General features: G+C 34.4%; 2 protein-coding genes across 4 annotated transcripts; one reads left to right on the forward strand and one right to left on the reverse strand.

Annotated features, from left to right (window-relative positions):
• Window positions 1-319: 319 nt before the first annotated feature.
• LOC110442563 (spermatogenesis-associated protein 17-like) lies at window positions 320-10,069 on the reverse strand. Of its 2 annotated transcripts, XM_021486229.1 has the most exons (11): window positions 9,966-10,069; window positions 8,582-8,671; window positions 8,183-8,264; window positions 7,849-7,899; window positions 6,230-6,333; window positions 5,304-5,459; window positions 4,799-4,949; window positions 4,514-4,662; window positions 3,439-3,568; window positions 2,677-2,715; window positions 998-1,065 (listed from the first exon to the last, which is right to left on the reverse strand). In XM_021486229.1, exons 1-10 carry the CDS (start codon window positions 10,031-10,033, stop codon window positions 2,689-2,691), a joined length of 1,008 nt encoding a protein of 335 aa, XP_021341904.1. In that variant the 5' UTR covers window positions 10,034-10,069; the 3' UTR covers window positions 998-1,065; window positions 2,677-2,688. The 2 variants fall into 2 exon arrangements, with proteins under 2 accessions (XP_021341901.1, XP_021341904.1); XM_021486226.1 differs by lacking the exon at window positions 2,677-2,715 and having other exon boundaries at window positions 320-1,065.
• Window positions 10,070-10,225: 156 nt separating this feature from the next.
• LOC110442564 (uncharacterized protein C2orf73 homolog) lies at window positions 10,226-19,565 on the forward strand. Of its 2 annotated transcripts, XM_021486230.1 has the most exons (5): window positions 10,226-10,403; window positions 11,915-12,363; window positions 14,062-14,177; window positions 16,350-16,373; window positions 18,038-19,565. In XM_021486230.1, exons 1-5 carry the CDS (start codon window positions 10,348-10,350, stop codon window positions 18,299-18,301), a joined length of 909 nt encoding a protein of 302 aa, XP_021341905.1. In that variant the 5' UTR covers window positions 10,226-10,347; the 3' UTR covers window positions 18,302-19,565. The 2 variants fall into 2 exon arrangements, with proteins under 2 accessions (XP_021341905.1, XP_021341906.1); XM_021486231.1 differs by lacking the exon at window positions 16,350-16,373 and having other exon boundaries at window positions 10,227-10,403.
• The last annotated feature ends 1,500 nt before the right edge of the window (window positions 19,566-21,065 follow it).

The raw sequence follows: 21,065 nt of genomic DNA on the forward strand, positions 1-21,065 counted from the left end.
ATACTGACTGTGTATCACAAAACTTGTGTGTGTTTTGGTTCCATGATGTTAAGTACATGCACATTGAAAAGTATATGAAAACTTAGCTGACAAGTCCAATTGTACTAGCAAATTGTGAAAGTTTGCACATTTGTTTAATAGCAAAATAGTTTTAAAATTTAACACGTGAAGGAAAATTATCTCAAATGCTTAATATTTTTTTGTTCATTTACAAATGGTTGGAATAAACAAGTTGCATTTTAAAGTAAGTCTTGTCATCTATAAATGATGTCATGTCCCTGTGGTTCGCAGTCTGTCACAACAACACTTAATGTCAATCAAAGGTTTTCAAAAGTTTTATTACATACAAAATTACTGTACATCTTTACAAATACAATTGTTAAACAAATCATATATCTACAATAAAGTTTCACAGCCTGTAGACTAACATAGCTTGTTTTACAATACAATGATCTGTAAACTTACAATCTGGACGGATCTGCTATATCACATTCTAGTGGAATTGCTTCAATTTAAGGTTGTATAATACCAATACATACACAAAACAACACTGGCAGTCTGTAGTGTGTTACAGGTCTGTACCATACCTATCAACTCATGTAACATACCTTTTTATGTGTCCATTTACACAGTAAGCTGTGGCTACTAGATAATTATACTGAAATGTGACCTATTCAGGGCGACATAATTTCTATACAAGTTTGTGTAGCCATATTTACCTTCCAGTTATTTGACACTGCTAAAAGTCAGAATTGGAATAGCCTCCCCCCACCCCCAAATGTACATGTGCTCATACAGGCCAAAAACAGCAGTTGAAAGACATTTCATAATTAACACCGTTTCATCAGCGTAGATTGAGCCTCACAACATTTGTTGACAATGAATTTTAGAATTATTCTAATCCCTGCTATAGCTCTTCAAAGTGTCTCAGCAGTGGTCAGGAGTATGTCCAGTTTGGTCTCACTAATCCAGTAGAGCAGTTTCCAGTGGTCACACTTGGCCCTGTGAGTAGGTGTCATTGAGTTTGTCAAATATGGGAATTGGGGGTACCAAGGTCTTGAAACTCTGAAAAATGAAATTAAAAAAATCCAAGTTAACAAAGGGGCATATTGATTCTCTGAAGAATGTAAGCATTCTGTTATCCTGTCCTGTGTAAGGAAGAATTGTACCCAGCTTTCACTTTGTCTGGCTTATCTCAGAACAATGAAGGTTTTGTAGTGGTGCAAAACACACCTTTTAGTGACAAGGCAAATGTGCAGGAAGTTGGATCAAACAACTTCTGCATGAAAGGTACTTCTTGGGGACCTTTAACCTCTTTCTGTAATATTGACCTTTGCATGAAAGCAGTATTTGACACATGTTGTGTCCTTTAACGAAAATATTTTGGAAGTTTTATCACATTCAAAAGTAATTGCCTGGACAAAAATAATACATAACCAGTTTAGTGATCTCTGCCCACTAACTTGACAATGGCCATATATCCATCCTCACTTATCCAAGTGTGAGAGATCCTTGTCTCACCATAGGGATGGGATGACCTTTTTGACAAGGCCAATGGGGTATTAAAAACAATCACCTTCACCCCCTCCCACTGTGAAGGGTGAGACGGAGGATCTCCACCAAAGAGGGAAAATTATCATGTTTGGTAAATTCAGAACCTTCCCCTAAGGGTTGAGGACTCATATCTCATCCTGATGTCCTTGAAAGTTTCTATTAATCTTCAGAAGTTATGATCAGGACACAGATATTATTGACCAGTTCATTGACAGAATGACATTTCTTGCACTAATGACAATTTTGATTAGTCAATATTTTACAAGGATATAAAATGGTCGCCAATTGGCTATCACTTCACAAGTCAAAACTTCAAGAAGAAATCTTTTAAATATCTAACTCTGTCATAACAAACCACAAATCAACATCACACATCCCTCCACCTAATTATTGTCCACACTGTTAACAACACAATCCTTGTTACTCAAGATCCAGTCACATGGAACATACAGCTGATAGTTACAAATGTACACACACACATACAGCTCTGATAGTTACACATGTACACACACATACAGCTCTGATAGTTACACATGTACACACATACAGCTCTGATAGTTACACATGTACACAAATACAGCTCTGATAGTTACAAATGGTCACACAAGTACAGCTCCATAGCTACACAAGTACACGTACAGCTCTGATACATGTAGCTTACATGTTACACATATACATGTTAACAAAGACATCAACAGAACATTCTTCAGCATAGAACAAAGAATATCTTTGTCATCCACAGGCAATGTGCAACCATAATATGACATCTGTAAAACAAGCCAACCTACAGAAAACATCTGACATTGGACACAAACACTAACATGGCACAGCAGCCATGCAAGTGATTTATATAAGCCTGGTAAATTGTTGCAGTATATTCTCGTTGCAATTACTAGCATACTGTAAAAGGTTATTTTGTAAGTCATTATACTTCATATTTTGTCAAAATAAGGACATCACATCATTACAACATCTATCTATAAATTGCAACATTTTACCAGACTTATCAAAGGGACACAATACACTATACAGTAGCAAAGTTACAGCCATGTAATGCCGATTCACTGGACACTTGTCTATAAAACACCATTTACCACCATTAAAACCAATTTAAATATTTGCCTTGTCTTTCCATTATATTTCCATCATGTCTGGCGGCGTCTGAAAACCAGTTAAAATTTTGGAAGCATGCATATTAAATAAAGGCCTATTCATATTTTTTTGCAGAGGTAACCTTATTCTTATTTGTAGCTCTGTAGTGTGTTTGCATGGAATCAGCATGTTCAGCTGTAGTGAGTTTAATTCAAATATAATGTAGAGTTATTGAAATAGCATAATTTAAGTGATGCAATCACATTTTTTTTTTTAATTCAGTAACTTTTGAGTTGCAGTATAGAAATTCATGATCACAACAAGTTGTTAATTTTATTGCTTAATAATGTTATCGCTTAACACCTACTATCAAAACTTGTGGATGTCGTTTCCTTTCAAAACAGAATGCTATTAAGTAGTTAATTTTTAAAAGGTCTTGCAAGACTGGCCTTTTGAATTAAGAAAGACTTCACACATACACTACATTTCACTTAATATCATGTTGCTTAATGTCACTTTTCTGTTATTATCATGTTTTCTTGATGCATCGTTTTTCATGCTTTAGTAATTCAATGTATGATCATTAATGTATTTTTAAATCAATGGGATTCTGAATAAACCATTCCTTATTCTGCAACATACTACCTGGTATATGATTTATGATTTTCGTTAGCGGAAGTAAAAAATAATTTGTATACAAATTGTAATATTACTGAAATGGACTTTGAGGTGAATACCATCAGGTATAAGTATTTCAACTTCAAAATGAAAAACTTGTGCCATACTCATTACCTGTGGGACAATATGTTTGTCTAGGAACTCCTCACGGTAGAAATGTGTACCGAAGGGTAGATGTCCATATTGTGATGTCGTGTGCAGCATGGGCTCATATCTTTGGTCCTTTTTAGAGAACGGCACAAATCTAATGAAGATAAAATAAAAAACAATTGTTGTGACATACTAGTATTGTATCTTTCCTTTCAGAGATGGTCCTCAAATTTTCTTATTATACAGCACTATTTTTAATTATTGATTACAACATGGCTGTATACATTTTACCATATTTATCTGGCAATCAGCCCATGTTTGGTAATAAGCCCACCAATATATATTGCTTCTAGGAAGAAATGCCAACAAAACTTTTTTCTTTGTCCTGTTATAAGCCCATCCCCTTACTTTCTTTAAAGGATTATGTGTTTGCCTCCAGGGAAATTACAGGATAAATATGGTAAAGTTTTCTTCCTTATTTAGATGAATACAATCATGCTTTCTGAATTGGCGCTGGGGTCTGGCTTTACCCTTTTGGACTTAGTTCATGGGTCATACCAAGTAAATTGCAGAGCTTTCACCATATAACAATAAATTTGCAATTGATTGGCATTAGGAGATTAATAGAATCTTCCCCTACCCTGCAGAGGGTTTAAGACAACCAAAATAATCACCCCGAGGGTTGGAGATCTCTGTTACACCCTTAAGGTAGGGGATGATTATTTTTCTCCCATCCTATTATTTCAGTCACAACTCCACCGACAGTATAGTGTAAACAAAAACACATGTGGGGTATGAATAGCGTCATTCACTTTTGATGACGTCACAATTACCGGTGACACATTTTAATGACATCACAATTGAGCACGTGCTAATCGGCACGAGGCTATCTCCCCCTAGGGGGTGACAAGCTGATCTTTCCCGACTAAAACGGGAGACACACCTGTGAAGGGTGGGAGAAAAAACACTCATAATTCACCCCTGAAGATCTAGTCCTTTGATCATAACTTAGAAACTGATCAGACCACCTCCCTATAACCATATATGTGCGATATTGGCATTACTAGATGAACACTATCGTGATACAAGGACTACATACGTGTTGTCATTGAGTCTAGTGACCCACTCCTCTGCCTTCATTGCCTGTCGAGCCTCCTCTAGGGCAGTATAGGAGGTGGAAACACGTAACGTCTGCTGGAACGGCTTGTAGCGTTGTTTCTGAACATCACTAGGGTCTCGGAATGGTCCCTGGAGAAGAAAGGCAAGCTTAAATAAAATTCTGGTAAAGTAAGGAAAATGTACACACAATAGTTGACAAATAAACTGTATTTCTTTTTATTCTCAGAATACAAACATCACTTCACCTAAGACTGTGTTTACTAACCTGTGGTTTTTCTGGAAGGGGAGGTAACTGCATTGGTTTAGGGAGATCATAACTCCGGCACACTGGATCATAAGGATCTTTTTCAGGTTTTTTCTTTTTGTGCACTAAAGGTTTTACACTCCGTAAGATGTATTCTTTCTCTGAAGGGTACCTGTAGACAGTAGATGTAAAAATCATTAAGTTGGGATCCCTTGTGACATATTTGTTATTAAAAACATGTAACTTCAAAATCAGAGAAAATGGTGGTCTTTAAGTATACATGTGATGTCTCCTAAAAAGCTCAAATCTCCCAGGATATAGTGTGAAACATTATGCAACTCTGAGAATACTTTTGTGGTCCTTAAAACTGAAGGTATTTCATGTAATAAGTAAAAGTGTATTCAGTAACTATTAAAACAGCAAAAGTTCAAGTGATAAATATAAAGAAAATACTACAGAAATCTACAATCCATAATACCACCAAACATTTACAATCCATAATACCACAGCTCTAGACAACACTCACGGTAGGAAGGGTGAGTTGAAGATACCGGGGATGACCTCTGTACTGATCAGGAAGTGGTACTTGCGTGCCTGATATTCCCTCTTCTTGGCTTCCTGTGCCTCCCTCTTCCTGTACGCGATCTGTTCCTGCTGTTCTGCATATTCCTCCAATTCACTCCTGAAAATTAGAGACAGATACAATACGTGTCTCTTACAAAGATATTTGGGTGGGAACAGGACAGCTAGATACACTGGTTGTTGTATAAAGAACCAGCTTATGACATTACAAGCATTAGAATGACTTGAAGTTTGCTCGCTGCTATGGTACTGACCTTGGTTCTTCATGCCCAGTGTAACACGTCGTGACACTATCCAGTCATAAAGTATCCATCTCCGAGATTTAATTGATAAATGTTATCCCTTTCACAAGTTATTGCTCAGGGAAGACATAGAATGACTTATCATTTGACCCTGCTGTGACCTTGACTTTTAGGGCATGGACTTTTGTCTGGTCAGTGACATGCCTAGTCATGATACAACCATCTATGAACTGTCATCAAAAAAGGCTTGTTGAGCTGTTCAAACGTCTTAGTCTGGACAGACATTTAAAATGACTTGGTATTTGACTCAATACTGTGATTTTTACCTTACATGCCTATATGAACCTAAGAGTGGTACCCCACACTGTCATACTACTGACCAAAATCTGGTGTATATATACTATAATACCTATTACATATGTGTACAAAAGGATCACATTCCCTATCTCCTTTATAATGACGCTGTACTTCCACATTACACATTAGTATGTAACAGAATATTAAATGTCATATCATGCAGTGAAACCTGTACAATCTGACACCCTGTTAAAGACATAACATGGAGGTCAAATTAGAGAGTATGTAGAAATACAGAGGTCTTCTTTTGTAGTTTTCATTAGACAATTACCTGACAATCTCGTTTTTGATTTGTAGGGCTTCAAGATATCGCTTTCTGCTGTGGTAGTTAAACACATATTTTCTGATGTAGTATCCACGCCACATCTTCTGGATCTGAAAAGGCAAAATGAACTCAGTCTAACATTAAGTAAACAAACAAGGGCTGCAACGAGTACTGTAGTAACTCTATTTGTTCTTGGCTCTGGATCATGATGGACAAACCCTGAATCAAAATCAGTTAAATTTTACAAAGAAATCTGTTCTTTATTGTTCTGAGTGAAACGTCTTCACAACAGCCCCATGTAAGGTCATATAACGACAGGCCATAACAGCTCCATGTAAGGTTATATAACAACAGGCCATAACAGCACCATGTAAGGTCATATAACGACAGGCCATAACAGCCCCATGTAAGGTCATAAAACGACAGGCCATAACAGCTCCATGTAAGTTCATAAAACGACAGGCCATAACAGCTCCATGTAAGTTCATAAAACGACAGGCCATAACAGCTCCATGTAAGATCATATAACGACAGGCCATAACAGCCCCATGTAAGGTCATAAAACGACAGGCCATAACAGCTCCATGTAAGGTTATATAACAACACGCCATAACAGCACCATGTAAGGTCATATAACAAGAGGCCATAACAGCACCATGTAAGGTCATATAACGACAGGCCATAAGAGCTCCATGTAAGGTCATATAACGACAGGCCATAAGAGCTCCATGTAAGGTCATATAACGACAGGCGATAACAGCTCCATGTAAGGCCATATAACGACAGGCCATAACAGCTCCATGTAAGATCATATAACGACAGGCCATAACAGCCCCATGTAAGGTCATATAACGACAGGCAATAACAGCCCCATGTAAGGTCATATTATGACAGGCCATAACAGCTCCATTTAAGGTCATATAACAACAGGCCATAACAGCTCCATTTAAGGTCATAAAATGAGAGGCCATAACAGCTCCATGTAAGGTCATAAAACGACAGGCCATAACAGCTCCATGTAAGGTCATATAACGACAGGCCATAACAGCTCCATGTAAGGTCATATAACGACAGGCCATAACAGCTCCATGTAAGGTCATATAACGACAGGCCATAACAGCTCCATGTGAGGTCATAAAACGACAGGCCATAACAGCTCCATGTAAGGTCATAAAACGACAGGCCATAACAGCTCCATGTAAGGTCATAAAACGACAGGCCATAACAGCTCCATGTAAGGTCATAAAACGACAGGCCATAACAGCTCCATGTAAGGTCATAAAACGACAGGCCATAACAGCTCCATGTAAGGTCATAAAACGACAGGCCATAACAGCTCCATGTAAGGTCATAAAACGACAGGCCATAACAGCTCCATGTAAGGTCATAAAACGACAGGCCATAACAGCTCCATGTAAGGTCATAAAACGACAGGCCATAACAGCTCCATGTAAGTTCATATAACGACAGGCCATAACAGTTAAAACATAAGTCTCCACAATAAACTTTTTGTGTAAAAGAAATATACATGTACGAGATAGTTCTTTTTGTAGACACCACTGAAGCTTTGTCTGAACAGTTCACTGTTGTTTCAACACAGACACTAGATACCCCTGCTAACTTACCTTTGTTGCTTTTTCATTGTAGTGATTCAGCTTCATTATAAGTACACTATTCTGAAATAAAGAACACAGAAAATCATTAATTAATATGTAATTATGGTATAAAGATAAACTTTATTTATTTTACAACATATGAAACAAATTATCACCTTGGTGAAAGGCAAGTGCGCTGTCCACTGCGCCACCCGACCACCCCAATGTAATAATGGTATGATAATTCCTGTATGTAACATTCTTTCATTAAAGACTGATTATATGTCAAACTGACGTACAATCTTTTGTTTTCCTCAGGAATCAAATTCTTGAATGAATACCAGGTAATCTACTTGCTACTTACTTTTACCAGAACTCTGAAGTGGCGACGCCCCAGATATCCTCGCCATCGCTTTTGTATTATGTTGGCACTACTGTTCAGATGTCTGTAAAATACACCAAAATAGTCTTACTTCTGAACTAGACATGTTGACAGAGAACAGTAAGAAAACAAAAATTCATACTTCCTTCATACTCTTTTAAATTTTTTCTCTTAAATGAATCTTCAGTTAAGATAATCGTAACAATTTCAACACTTTTTCTTTTTCTTCAAAAAATTCAAGTATGATATGAGCTTCCAGTCTCATTATTCTTCAAAATATTAAATTCATCTTGTTTATCAAGTTATGATGAAAATAAATGTTGAAAGTATCATGCAACCACTAATTAATGAAATGACTACAGATTGATAATTTATGCTTACGTTATATAGGACCTTGTTCTGGATCCTCTGAACCATGCCTGTACTTTAAGAGCAGCAACAAACTCTTTATCACGTTGATTTTCTGCTTCACTGTAAAATGAAAACAAAATTCACTGAACTTTTATATTGATACCCACATGATACTTTATTCAGTCTAGATATAAGCTCTATCCTGTTAATTACATTGTATTTATCAGAAAGTTTTTTTTACAGAAATTGGCCACACTAAAAGCTTAAGATTGTTGCAAAGCATGATTGTGTTTTTCAATCTACATCACCAATGTCCATGGGCCTTTTGACGGCCCCCTGCACCATCTTGAATTCCTTCTTTGTATCATATCAGCATTTAACCTTTGACTTGTAATTAATATATATATATTACTTATAAGTTGAATGTGTTAATCTATAATGCAGTGTTTCTGGGCTTGGTCAATAATCTATAATGCAGTGTTTCTTGGCTTGGTCAATAATCTATAATGCAGTATTTCTGGGCTTGGTCAATACCTGGATATCTGATTGTTTACTTGGGTGACAGCTTGGTGGTGATCAATTCTCCACCAAGTACAAGTTTTCAAAACGGCATTATATAATTTATGTATATATAAAAAACAAATGACAAGAATTTCTTAGTACCTCCCTAGCGCTTTCACCTCTTTAGAGGTTCATCAGGGAAACTGTTATAACTATATATATATAAAGACATCAAAATATTCAAGCAGAAATATTGTATGCTGTAAAACATTTTGGTTATAGCTACATATATGTCCAAACACAGCTTCTGTAGTTCACATTTCCCCAAGCAATACTCATGAAGGAATTAGTACTTGGTCAAGTTGGTGAGAATTGGTCACTAACCAGTACTGTACTGTACAGCACCTGATGAAGTTTAGACATTCTAGACATCTACCTGGTCAGTAGCAGTAAAATGTACTGTGACCAACTCCAATTACAATTTTACTTATATTGTGTGTATGCCATTGTTTTAATTCGTTATTTGTCTATTCTTTTCTTTCTAATAGTTTCCCCTTACTGATGTTATTTTGCCAATGTACCAAAATGTATTCAAGTAGTGTCGACGTCAAGAGATACATGGTCCGCTTTGCTACAGTTTGCAAGTAATTTCAGGTATACATAGACGAGTTCTGAATATACAACATCAAACCAACATGTACTATGTAAACTCGAAATTCATATTGTTGATGTGGTTGATGAATAGAATGAGATACACTGTCATGACTGTACACATATTATATGTAGGTCTACATTCACAACTTCATAAATAGGGTCAAAATATAATATGCATGGTATCAAGTGACATTACAAAATCTGAAACAGCACTAATGGATTTTAAAGAAACGTTATGATGATAATAGAAATATCTTACTTTTTCCTTTGATATGACTCCTCGACAATTTGGTCAGTTTGGCGATGCAGCCTGACCATCGCCGCCATATTGTATATTGTGTTGTCAGGAGTGACGTCACAAAATTTTATTCTGCATTTTTAACATGACAGTGGATGAAAAGGGATATAAATGGGAGGTCAATTCATTTCTTAGAAGAAATGTTGTTTGTTTAAAAAACTGAACCTTTGAGAAACCATTGTGTCATAATGTATAAGAAGCCCCGAGTACGAAACTGCGGTTTATAAGCAGGTTGCGTAGAGACGATCTTTATCAACAATATGGCGGCAAATTGATCTCGAGTCGTCGGTGCAGAGTTATGAAGTTCAGTCAGTCGTTGTTTAACCTTTAAACCAACATCAACATGACAATGTACATGCCACCGATTGCCCGAAAGAAGAGGGTTTCCGGGCATTATGAGTAAGTTGTGTGACATATTTGTCATTTATTTTTTAATAAGTTTACAGTAAAAGTAACTTTCAATTTCGTATCACGGAAAGCATATTTTAGGCCTGCTACGAATGAAATCAATACAGTAAAGTAACGACATAACAGAAAGTAGTACCACATGATACTGTAGAGGTATATGGGCGTTAAAGTGTTGTCATGTGTGCCTAACATGCGAAAAAATGTTTGCAAAATTTAAAAAATAGAAGCTCGCTCTCACTGGTGCTGAGAAGCTGAGAAACGTTTTTTTATGGTTTCAGATCTAGATCAGACAGATGGATAAGATGACAGTACCCAAATCGGATCACCAAACCATTATTTTATACATTCATTGAAAATTCTGAGGATGAATTAATTATATTCATTTATGGTTGTATAAAAGGAAGAATAGCAATGGGTGTTCTTACAAACAAAATTAAATAGCATCGGTGCTCACATGAAATATTTTTAGAACGCTCTGAAGTCGCCTATCAGTGGTTCCAGGTTTTGCGAATGTCAGGACCTAAATCGGATCAAGGCTTGAATTTTGCAGTATCTTCCCCTTCAAATGAATATTTTTTTGTCAGCATATTATCATTTTATGATGACCTTTGGAATTTATATGAAAACAAGTATTTCTATAGGGTGAATTTATTTCTAAAGCCCAATACTGAATACATAGTCGTCGCATGCGCTATTTTCTAAAAACGTAAACAAAACACCGGCATATGAGTTTGAATTACGTTTTCTAGGGCTATTCGGACTAATCATCTGTAGACAAAAAATGGTGCATGGCTATCTATTCTAAAGTTACATCATTGTTATAATATAACTGATCTGTTGACACATTTATTGATTTAAAACTATTTTTGTAAAAAGTGATCCGATTTGGGTACTGATCCGATTTGGGTCCTGCCTCCTTATCACAAAATTTCAAAAGAAATTAACGTTTTTTCGTGATATAACCAATCTTTTTTAACAATACATACTGGTTAGGTTTATAAACATATATTTTTAATACACATCAAAATGATATATCAAATTAATACAGTCTAAATGTTGATAATATTCATGACAATTCATTTAATACCCTTAATGTAATACCTGAAACTCTGCAGTTACTATGCTCTGTGCTCCTAAAGGGATTTAGGGCCCAAAAATAATGTGTGTTTCAGGTAACATGCGTGAAAAAAATGGGGTAGGTTGGTAGGCAAATGATTTTATTTGAATTTGAATTTCTCCACGCATTACAATGGCTATTTACTTGTCAAGAGTAGGGACAGACTCCCGTAACAGGAAGAAAGACCATTTTAAAATTAATGCATGACTGTGAGCTCAGTCTGATTTATTTCTAGGGTCAGCAGTTAAATGTAGGGTAGGTCGGGATACCTGAAACACAGATAATGTTTTTTTGCCTAGGGCCACAACAAATCAGGTCAATAATTTCAAACACTGACTATTATTTGTTACAAACATGTTACAACAAAGTCTTTTTTTATTTATAGCCCTGATTCTTTCCGTGTTATAAGTGGAGATGCGGAGGAAATGCATCCAAAATTTGTGACAACATCAATAGAAGATCATGCTGATTTTCGAAGAGAAACTCCAGCAGGCGGATTAACACTGCCGAACATTTACAACAGACAAACTGAAGTGTTACCAAAGTCAGTGCCTGATTACAGGGTGAACAGGCCACATCCAGGTAGTTGTGGATTTTTAAGACACAATGTCAGAGTTTTAAATGAACCTGTATGTAGTGTATACACAGCCTCATCACATGATGAGCAGAATCTGTGGTGGCCTTCTAGGACATCAAATGAACCTCTGAATGTACCTCCTAAAACTAAGGACACAGTTTACAGGGGAGACTACATGCAGGATGGTGACAGAATACAAAGCAGTGGCTCAACAAGGCATAGTGCTAATCTCCACAGAGATCCTGCTCTTGGAACAGGTTAGTTCATAATCATTATGGAATATATATGAAACATCTATGTGAATATTATTGCTCGATATTATTTTCACTATTTCAGTAGCAAAGCAATGAAAGTTGGGGGAGGGGACATTGAATTAGTGAATATGGATAAGAATTACCCATACAAAACATTTGTATGTTTATCTCATATATTACCAATTGATCATTAGTGATCAAAACATCAAATCATATGAATAAGAGATAGTAAAAAAACCTTGAGAGCACCTGGCACTGAGTGTAATGTTCTTAGCGTGCCAGATCTGTACACTGTGCTGATGAATCAATCTTCTACACCAGGTGACAGTTATGTTATAAATATACTTATACATGATAAAGAGAACCATAAAATCACCACTGCCAATTTGTATGTGGATATTATTTTTAGATAAAGACATGTATTTGATTGCTCAAAGATTGGTTAACTTTAACTGGTGGTTATAATTAGTGGGAAATTAAAAACATTGTAAGTAAGAAGCCAGGGCATTCAAAGCAGAATAAATCTTCAGAACACATCAAACTAATCTGCTGCAACAAATATGTAGCAGTGAAATGATATTTATTTAGATACACATGTTCTTGATTTTGTTGTACATTGTATTAAATATTTAATTTTCCCTAACCACTGGTTAACTCTAGGGCAACCTTTGAGCAACCAGGGCCAGGTGGCTTCAAAAGATTACATGCTACTCAACTGGTTTGGATTTTTGTTGTTGTTGATTTCTTCAAATTCGTGACATTACAGCCGATAATTAAACACTGCCTATACATGTACATGCTGTATTACATTTCGTGATGTGCATGGAATGTATGATTTGAAGGACTGGGTTTTTAATTTGTAATTAAATATTACTGTTTGGTTAGAAGTATCCAGTTTGTATCAAACCTTGCTATGTAATCCCCAGATGTCACATGGCACTACATGGATCATGTGTCATTTTAACCAATAATTCAGTCCTGGCAAAACCCGATGTGATCATCGTGATTAGATCTGAACTGTATTGTCTAGTATCTGGGAAGTGATCTTACCTTTAGACTAGTGCATTAAGCCATGGATAAACTGTGAATACTTGTATGTGTGTTAGGAGCTTTGTTTGGGAAATACAGCTGTTTAAATTTACACTTGGGCACTCAAGTATGTAATGTCAGCCATCAGATTATATGTTTAATGAATATTGAGTTACGCATTGAGTTTAATGCAATAATCTGTTAATGTTACTTAAAACATTAGAAGAAAATGTATAAATTTAACTTGGATTATATTGGATTAGTTTTATGCTTAAATCAGCTTTTATTGCCGTTGTCGTTTTAAATATAACCTACGTTTTTTGTTTTTTTATCTGAGACCAACTCTCTTAAGCTTCATGCCTATAAGCAAAGTTTACTGGTTTAGTTTAGTATTACATGTTTATATCAAATATATGCAAATTAGCCATTGGTGTATATATTACATTTATTAGTATTAGTTTTGATATTATCTAAAAAGCCATAGAATTGATCAAACTAGGATACCAAAGATAATACTTCCTATTATAAGTAAATGGTGGCTGGCTTGTCAGGGTTTCAGTAACTTAAGTGGGATTGTCTGGGTGAAAGTTTGAATAGTTTAGATATTAAGAGCAGTAAAATAAAGCATTGATTTAAGTTGAGAAGTAATTTGTTTGCATTTCTGTTTTCCAGTACCTGTTAACTTTTTACCAGCCAGAAATGATAATAAACGCTTTTTCAAAGAGAAGATCTCATACGAGCATCAATACAATAGTCGCCTGAACCCCAACTATCCAACTAGAGCCAAGGTAAGGAAGCAATTTCAGCTCCTCCAAAGTTTGTTTGGGGAGGTATTTACAACTCCCAACTCGGCATGTAGCTTGATGGCAGTCAACAAAGGCAGTCGGCTTGTCAATGCTTGGTTCCTGTCCTACTGTTGACAGATCTATATCATTTTATATAAATATATGAAAAGTTTTGTATTGTTGGCCTCCAACATAGTGGCCCTATCCTATTTCACACGACCTTACCAATCAGAGGGTCAGTAGTCCTATTGTGCTTGGGACATGTTCTACTGTATGTATAGTGTATTATATAAAACAGCGCCACACTAAACACAGTAGTACAAGTCACCCTATACTTATCCATTACATACAAGAAAACAGATTGATGGTGTATGGTTTTAATTTGACTTTTAGATATTAAGATTATATATATTGAAAATTAATAACAAAAACTTGAAGTATAAACAAAAGAAGACTTTCAAAACAGCACTGATACTCAAAATTTTCAAATGTTCGACAAGTTAGACTTCAAAATTACCATGTATGTAATATGCCTGTAGCTTGATTTCTGATAACTCTTACAGTACCTGTAAAATGTGTTAGGTCATGTACATATAGCTGTGACAATGTACTTATCATCACTAAGTCACTTGTAGGAATACTTTCTTATTCTTGTAGAATTAGTGCATTATTATCTAGTGTATATATAGTACACAGTAGTTTGTATGTTATACTACACAGTAGTTTGTGTGTTATACTACACAGTAGCCGGATGTGTATAAATCATGACGGTGACATTAGAGGAATTTTTAGTGGAGGACATAGATATTATTCATGTATTGATTAAATACTTTTTTAACAGAATACACTATAGTTGTAATCATGGTGTTGGTCTACATACAGAGGTTTATTCAATACACATTTTCATGGGACGTCTACTTTAAAAATTATTTACTATCAACTGAACAATCTTCCGTGAATACTATATAAATAAATTTTAAAAATACTTAAAATACATAAGTTTTACTTTAAAATACTAATATAAGCATGAACAAATGATTTTGAATCAACAAATACATTTTGAAACTACCACTAAGAAACTGACTGGTATATATTTCCAGAAAAATAAAGTTAATTGGATCCATCATCTACATTAAGAAAAAGTAAATATTTGTTTTGTGATTCCGGCTCAGCTTACCTCATATGATTTGTGGCCTCCTTTATTTCCTTTTAATTATACACTCAAATGTTGTCTTTCTAAATATTCACCAAAGTATACCAAGGAAAAAAATGATATTGGACAGCCAGAGCAAAAAGATTTATAGAACAACCTTGTCTGTATAATAATGAGGAATTGAATTGAGTAATAGGATTCCAGAAAAAAAAATGGAAAATTTTGTTTGTGTCCAGAATATTGCAATATTTGTTGTTCCTTTTATTGTCAATCTTTCACAATCTCTCTGCAACATATTTTTGTTTTGTCTAAGTTATGCAGTATCCATTACAATATATAGGAGATCAAAGATGGGTGTGAAACAAAGATTTAAAGATGTTAATTCTTTTTATCTAATGAATAATACATAGGTTAATATATGGCTGTTCGGGCTAAACTTTTACAATATTTAAATTTGTTTTATTATGAAAAGAATGTGGAATAAATGTTAATCGTTATTTGGAGTATTTACTTTTATAACCACATACAGATTTTTTTCTCTTGAAGAAACATGAAATCCAGTTTTAGATGAAGTATGGTAGATTTTAACAGTTTTGCATGTAAAAAGGGGGCCAGTGATAGTAACCACACTAGTGCATGCTTCATATAGGAGTCATCGCAGCAAATCTATATATCATCCTGAGTGTTTTATAGATACCCAGTAATATCATGCCTCGTAAAGATTCATACGTCGTAGATTCTACACACCCATGTTACATATGAACTAATGTACCTTATAATTGACATCACTGATTCTCATGCCATTTTTCAGCTTTCATGTCATTTACCATGCCTTTGAGACAGAAACTTAAAATAGACATAATGGACTTTTCATGTTTTGTGAATAATTTACATTGTAATTTATGTCCCGGATGTTTGCGACATATATAGCCAGGGACATAACGTTTCTGATATACCTTACAGCTTAAATAAGTTTTCTTAGTTAGCTACTCCATATGACATATTTCTCATTCTTGAATCAGAAAACACCAAAGGATATTTTCCAGGTGAGGATTTTAGATAAACGCAGTCATTTGATTAAAATTTAAAAGCTCATTTGAACAAGATATTTGTTTTTCTTTGCTTTGAATGTAATATTTAGTTTAGAATTAAAACCCTCATATCTTGGGGATTTGTCTGTTGGTGCCTTAGTTTGATGTTGTTTGTGGTTTAAGTAAAATATGGAGCGACATCATCTGGGCCAGGACAAAAGATGAAAATGTCTGGACACGTTTCATTCTAATGAATTCTTTGCCTTGCTTTCATGTAAAATAATTCTCATTAAAAATAAGGATGATGGGCTACACATTTATACAATGCTAAAAGAATTGTATCATTCATATGCATTTAATCAGGTACAGGTTATTCATCAAATCAAGATCATTTCTTTTACATAAATATACATACAAAACAACGAATAAAATTCCATTAAATAATATTGGAATTTCAACAACGTACTGCTGGGATGAATTTAAGTATTTATAAGGTACTTTGATGTGAGATTTTATCGGTTTGGTCTGAAACGTACTGCAAAGAAATGAATCAGTATATATTCATTTGCTTGTACTAATTTCATTTTAGCCACTGTTTATTGAACATTCATAATATTTTCATATTTTACATTAATATTTTTTATCAAATCTGAATAAAGCTGTTCTAAACTTTTAATGAGTTTTATGAAAATTTTAAAGGATTATTTCCTAGACCTCATTTTTTTCTATACATGTTTCATCATCATCAGATGTTTGTTTGTGGGCCCGCTACTTGTGGTTTTAGTTGTGAATTTTAACATTTTTGAAAAGATCTAATCTGTCAATAAGTTAACCAGACTTTGTACATTAGACTCTCTACTAACTTTGGTATTAGACAGAGATTGTAACCATGGTAACAAAGAAAGACAACAGTAGATATAACAACATGACAGGTTTTAATATAGCTGTGAAAATTTATTGCTTTCAACATGTTCATCCATTTAAAGTTTTTTCTTAAACTACATATGCTTATAGTTTTTGTGTATATCAGCCTCAGAATCAAATTATTCTCAGAAATCTATTTTGTATTACAAAATATTTATAAAAGTTGGATTGCACTGATAACTGACTTTATTGGAACCGTTGCAAATGATTTGAATCTTATATTTCTGTATTTGAGGTTCTTACTATGTTAGCCTATATATTTTTTATTTCAGTGACATTAAAGAAAGACTATAAGTAACTGGAATATTTGAGCTTTCTGAAATCAAACTTATTTGAAACCTTTTGTGTGTTATGGTAAAATTAGGACGATTCCCTTCTCTGTTTAGTATGTCAGATATATTAATACTGTCAGTGAAAATAATCTGCTATATATGAAGAAAATAGTGGTTTTTTTTAATCTTTTTAATAGTTTGTCATCTTCTTTGTCCAAAGTTTATTTGTATGATAAGATATGTTGTTTTTGTTTGTTCTCACTCTGATATATTTGATGTTTGGACACCAAATATAAAAACATGAAGAAGACGTGTTGTTTTAGTATTTATTTAAAGGTTTTACCAAAAGATTTACTTTTCTTGTGTGATTAAAAACAATTGAGAAGATCAGGCAATTAAGGGCAGTACTTTTTATTTGGTGAAGCTTGGTAGTTGATACAATGACCACAGTTATCCTGACATTTTTCTCTTTTGATATTTTAGCGCCATGGCAGCTTTGTATGGGACCAGATGTCCAACGCTGAATCAAAACAGATGATGGAAGAGCAAACAGCATTAAACGAGGCAGAGTGCAAGGAGAATGCTCAGTCCCAGACTCACCCTCGCCCTATCAGTAACACCACGAGTAGCTCCGCCCCACCACCCTCCCAGCAGGATTCCACTCCACCCACAGAAGTTGTGCCGGAAAAGAAAACTGTTACATTTCAGTCTCCAATAGACAAAGAAAATGAAAAAATCCATAAATAGGGATAATAATTCATACTGGTAAAATAAGACAAATTTTATATCAAAATGGAAAAAAATTATAAATTGAAAACTTAAATTTAATACCAGGTAACAAAATTGTGATTACATAGTATACAATGATACTTGCACACTTGCCCTTATTTTGTGGCATAAACAAAGAATTTAGTCATGCACTAGTAACTGTTACATATTTAAGTAATTTTGTCATCCAACATTTTAATACATTGGGTAATGACCATTAATTAAAGAGGAACATGCACACATTTTTTATTTAAGATATTTTTTAAGACATCTGAAAAGTATAGTATACTCCAGTACTGTCATATCTTATCCTTAAATCACCTCTACGGTTTGTAACAGTATAATCAGAGATTATATGTAAAATCGGAAGTTATTTTAATGTTCAAACCAATTGGCACCCCAAAAACAATACTGTTGAAACTACTGTTGATACAGTAATACATGTATTTAGAGACCAGCAGATCTCTAAACAATGGGAATTAAACTAAGAATTTTTAGACTGATCTTTTATCTAGAGGTCTTGACCCACAAGCTTTAAACTTTAAATGACAGTTTTGTTTCTGTGACTATTTCTTGACTATGACATAGATATTGGTCATATGTACTATGTATAGTCAAGCATTTCTGTGGTATTAAAGAGTCCGACCAGTATTGAAGGAATGAAGGGTGCCCAAAGACATAATATTTTATATAGAGAATATGTAATTTTACCCCATTACAAGGTCGTTATTATACAGTGTATATTTTTTATATTCAGTAGTATTGGGGTTTATCCTCCCTATTTTTTACATCATTTTGTTATCATATATGCTTTAATAGTCTTCATTTTCACAGATTTCACTGCCCGTTGAGTTTCTGTGAAAAATAGGGCAAGATGTGTTAGCAAGCACAGGAAATGTTGAAAATGAAGACTGTTATGGTGACTAGTCCATGTATATCGCTATATCCCAGTCTGTGCCTTTCTCAGTCATTGGTAAACTATTTTATATAACTTTTTATATTTTGTTAATCATACATACATTTAATTTTGTATTCAACTTTGTTTTTAATACTGAATTTTATTTTCCTTTATAACTGTGAGCACATCTTTGTGATATTGTTACTTTCTGTCAGCTACCATGTGTTGTAGTGTAGGGTTTGTTTTGCGTTCAGTGTTCCTGTTATAATCAAGGCTTTCAGTCTGACTACATATAGTTCACCTGTTAATATTTTTATAATAAACTCATTAACATTTCTATGAAAAGAATTACATGATTTTGTTATTTTTTTTAAGAATTATTTAAAATTCAATTAAACACAAAAATCATATCTTGGTATTTGTGGAGATGAACATTGTAATATTCTCTTTTAATCTATCTATTCATCCTTGTTTATATTTATTTTGTGATCAAGCATCATCAAATATGAGGAGAGATACATAAATGATATATGTTCTCTTTTAGTTTGAATAATCAAATGAAATGATAATCCTCAGAAAACAAAACCGTTGAAATAACACCTGAAGATGAAATATAGATATGTACATGTTTAAATAAAATGTTAGCAGGTACTTTTGACCCAACATTACATAAGTAGAGATTTTGGGAGGTAATTTGACTTGTTTCTATATAAATAGAGATGTTGGCAGGTTCTTTTGACTGATTGCTGCACAAATAGAGATGTTGGCAGGTACGTTTGACCTTTTGCCTCATAAACAGGGATATTTGAAGGTACATTTGATTGGATTGACGAATGTACTTTTTAGAGTTTACCGTGATTAACTACAGAATATGTTTTGTTAATACTATGTTTATCTGTAGAACAAATTCATTGGAATATAATTAATATTATGCAGAGGTATATTGGAAAGAATATAATGGCAAACATTACTTTCACAAATGACTGTATGAAAGGGAGAAAAATACACCTGTAGGCCAATGCCCCGCTTGCCTGACCAGCCGAAAAACGTTACAAAAGTGTAAATTTACAATTAAATAAGGTACTGACCATACCAAATTTCGTTGGCATTGATGGTTAAGTAGGATTCCTCCATACAATGCTTTCTGCTGAAAAGAGATATCTCTCTGAAAAAACAAAATATGGAAATGATAAATTAATTTCATAAATAAGAGCTAACTTGCATATTTTTAAATGTTTAGTAAAAAGTAAGCGCATTTTGTCTAGGTAAATTTGTGTCGACAGACAGACGGACTTAACAGCATTTCTGGATCAAATAGGGAATGATGTTTGCCATTTCCCTATCCCCCATTCAATATTTTGTAGGTTTGGTTGAGTTGTTTTGGTTAGTCAAAACATGGCATATCGTCAATGTTAGTTGGCTTCATGAATTTAGCAGTCGTGGGGACGTAACCAACCATGCGCCAACGAGAAAATCAGGGATATATAATGGATAGTGTGCATATTTATTGCGCATGCATCAGTTCGAAGGGAAAGAGCCCTACAGCGTTTTACCCAGGAAGTTACAATTCACTATTTCACCCCCTGATATGAAAAGAACAAAGAGAGCAGCTGAAAATCATTCGTTACCATTTACCTTGACCATTAGAGAACAGTGACTATTTGTCTCCTTATTGTGACACCATTTGACGTCTAAAGGATATGACATGAACTACTGATTTTATCATGTCTGACCTTTATACGTATTGTATATAAAAAGGGGCAAGCTCTAGCATCTGACTTTTTCAGTTGAAATTATTTCAAATTTGTCTTTAATGTACCCAAATGGAGCCCCCACTCATCTGGA

Source organism: Mizuhopecten yessoensis, unplaced genomic scaffold (genome assembly GCF_002113885.1).
Source record: "Mizuhopecten yessoensis strain PY_sf001 unplaced genomic scaffold, ASM211388v2 scaffold716279, whole genome shotgun sequence".
In the NCBI taxonomy this organism is placed as follows: Eukaryota; Metazoa; Mollusca; class Bivalvia; order Pectinida; family Pectinidae; genus Mizuhopecten; species Mizuhopecten yessoensis.

Excerpts from the sequence above, each read along its gene's own strand:
- LOC110442563 (XM_021486226.1), bottom strand. The coding sequence starts at position 10,033 with ATGGCGGCGATGGTCAGGCTGCATCGCCAAACTGACCAAATTGTCGAG. Across the intron at positions 8,265-8,581 it reads AGAACAAGGTCCTATATAAC|ACATCTGAACAGTAGTGCCA; the intron begins GTAAGCATAAAT and ends TGTATTTTACAG. Across the intron at positions 3,569-4,513 it reads ACTAGACTCAATGACAACAC|ATTTGTGCCGTTCTCTAAAA; the intron begins GTATGTAGTCCT and ends TATCTTCATTAG.
- LOC110442564 (XM_021486230.1), top strand. The coding sequence starts at position 10,348 with ATGACAATGTACATGCCACCGATTGCCCGAAAGAAGAGGGTTTCCGGG. Across the intron at positions 10,404-11,914 it reads AGGGTTTCCGGGCATTATGA|CCCTGATTCTTTCCGTGTTA; the intron begins GTAAGTTGTGTG and ends TTTTATTTATAG. Across the intron at positions 14,178-16,349 it reads ACTATCCAACTAGAGCCAAG|AAAACACCAAAGGATATTTT; the intron begins GTAAGGAAGCAA and ends TTCTTGAATCAG.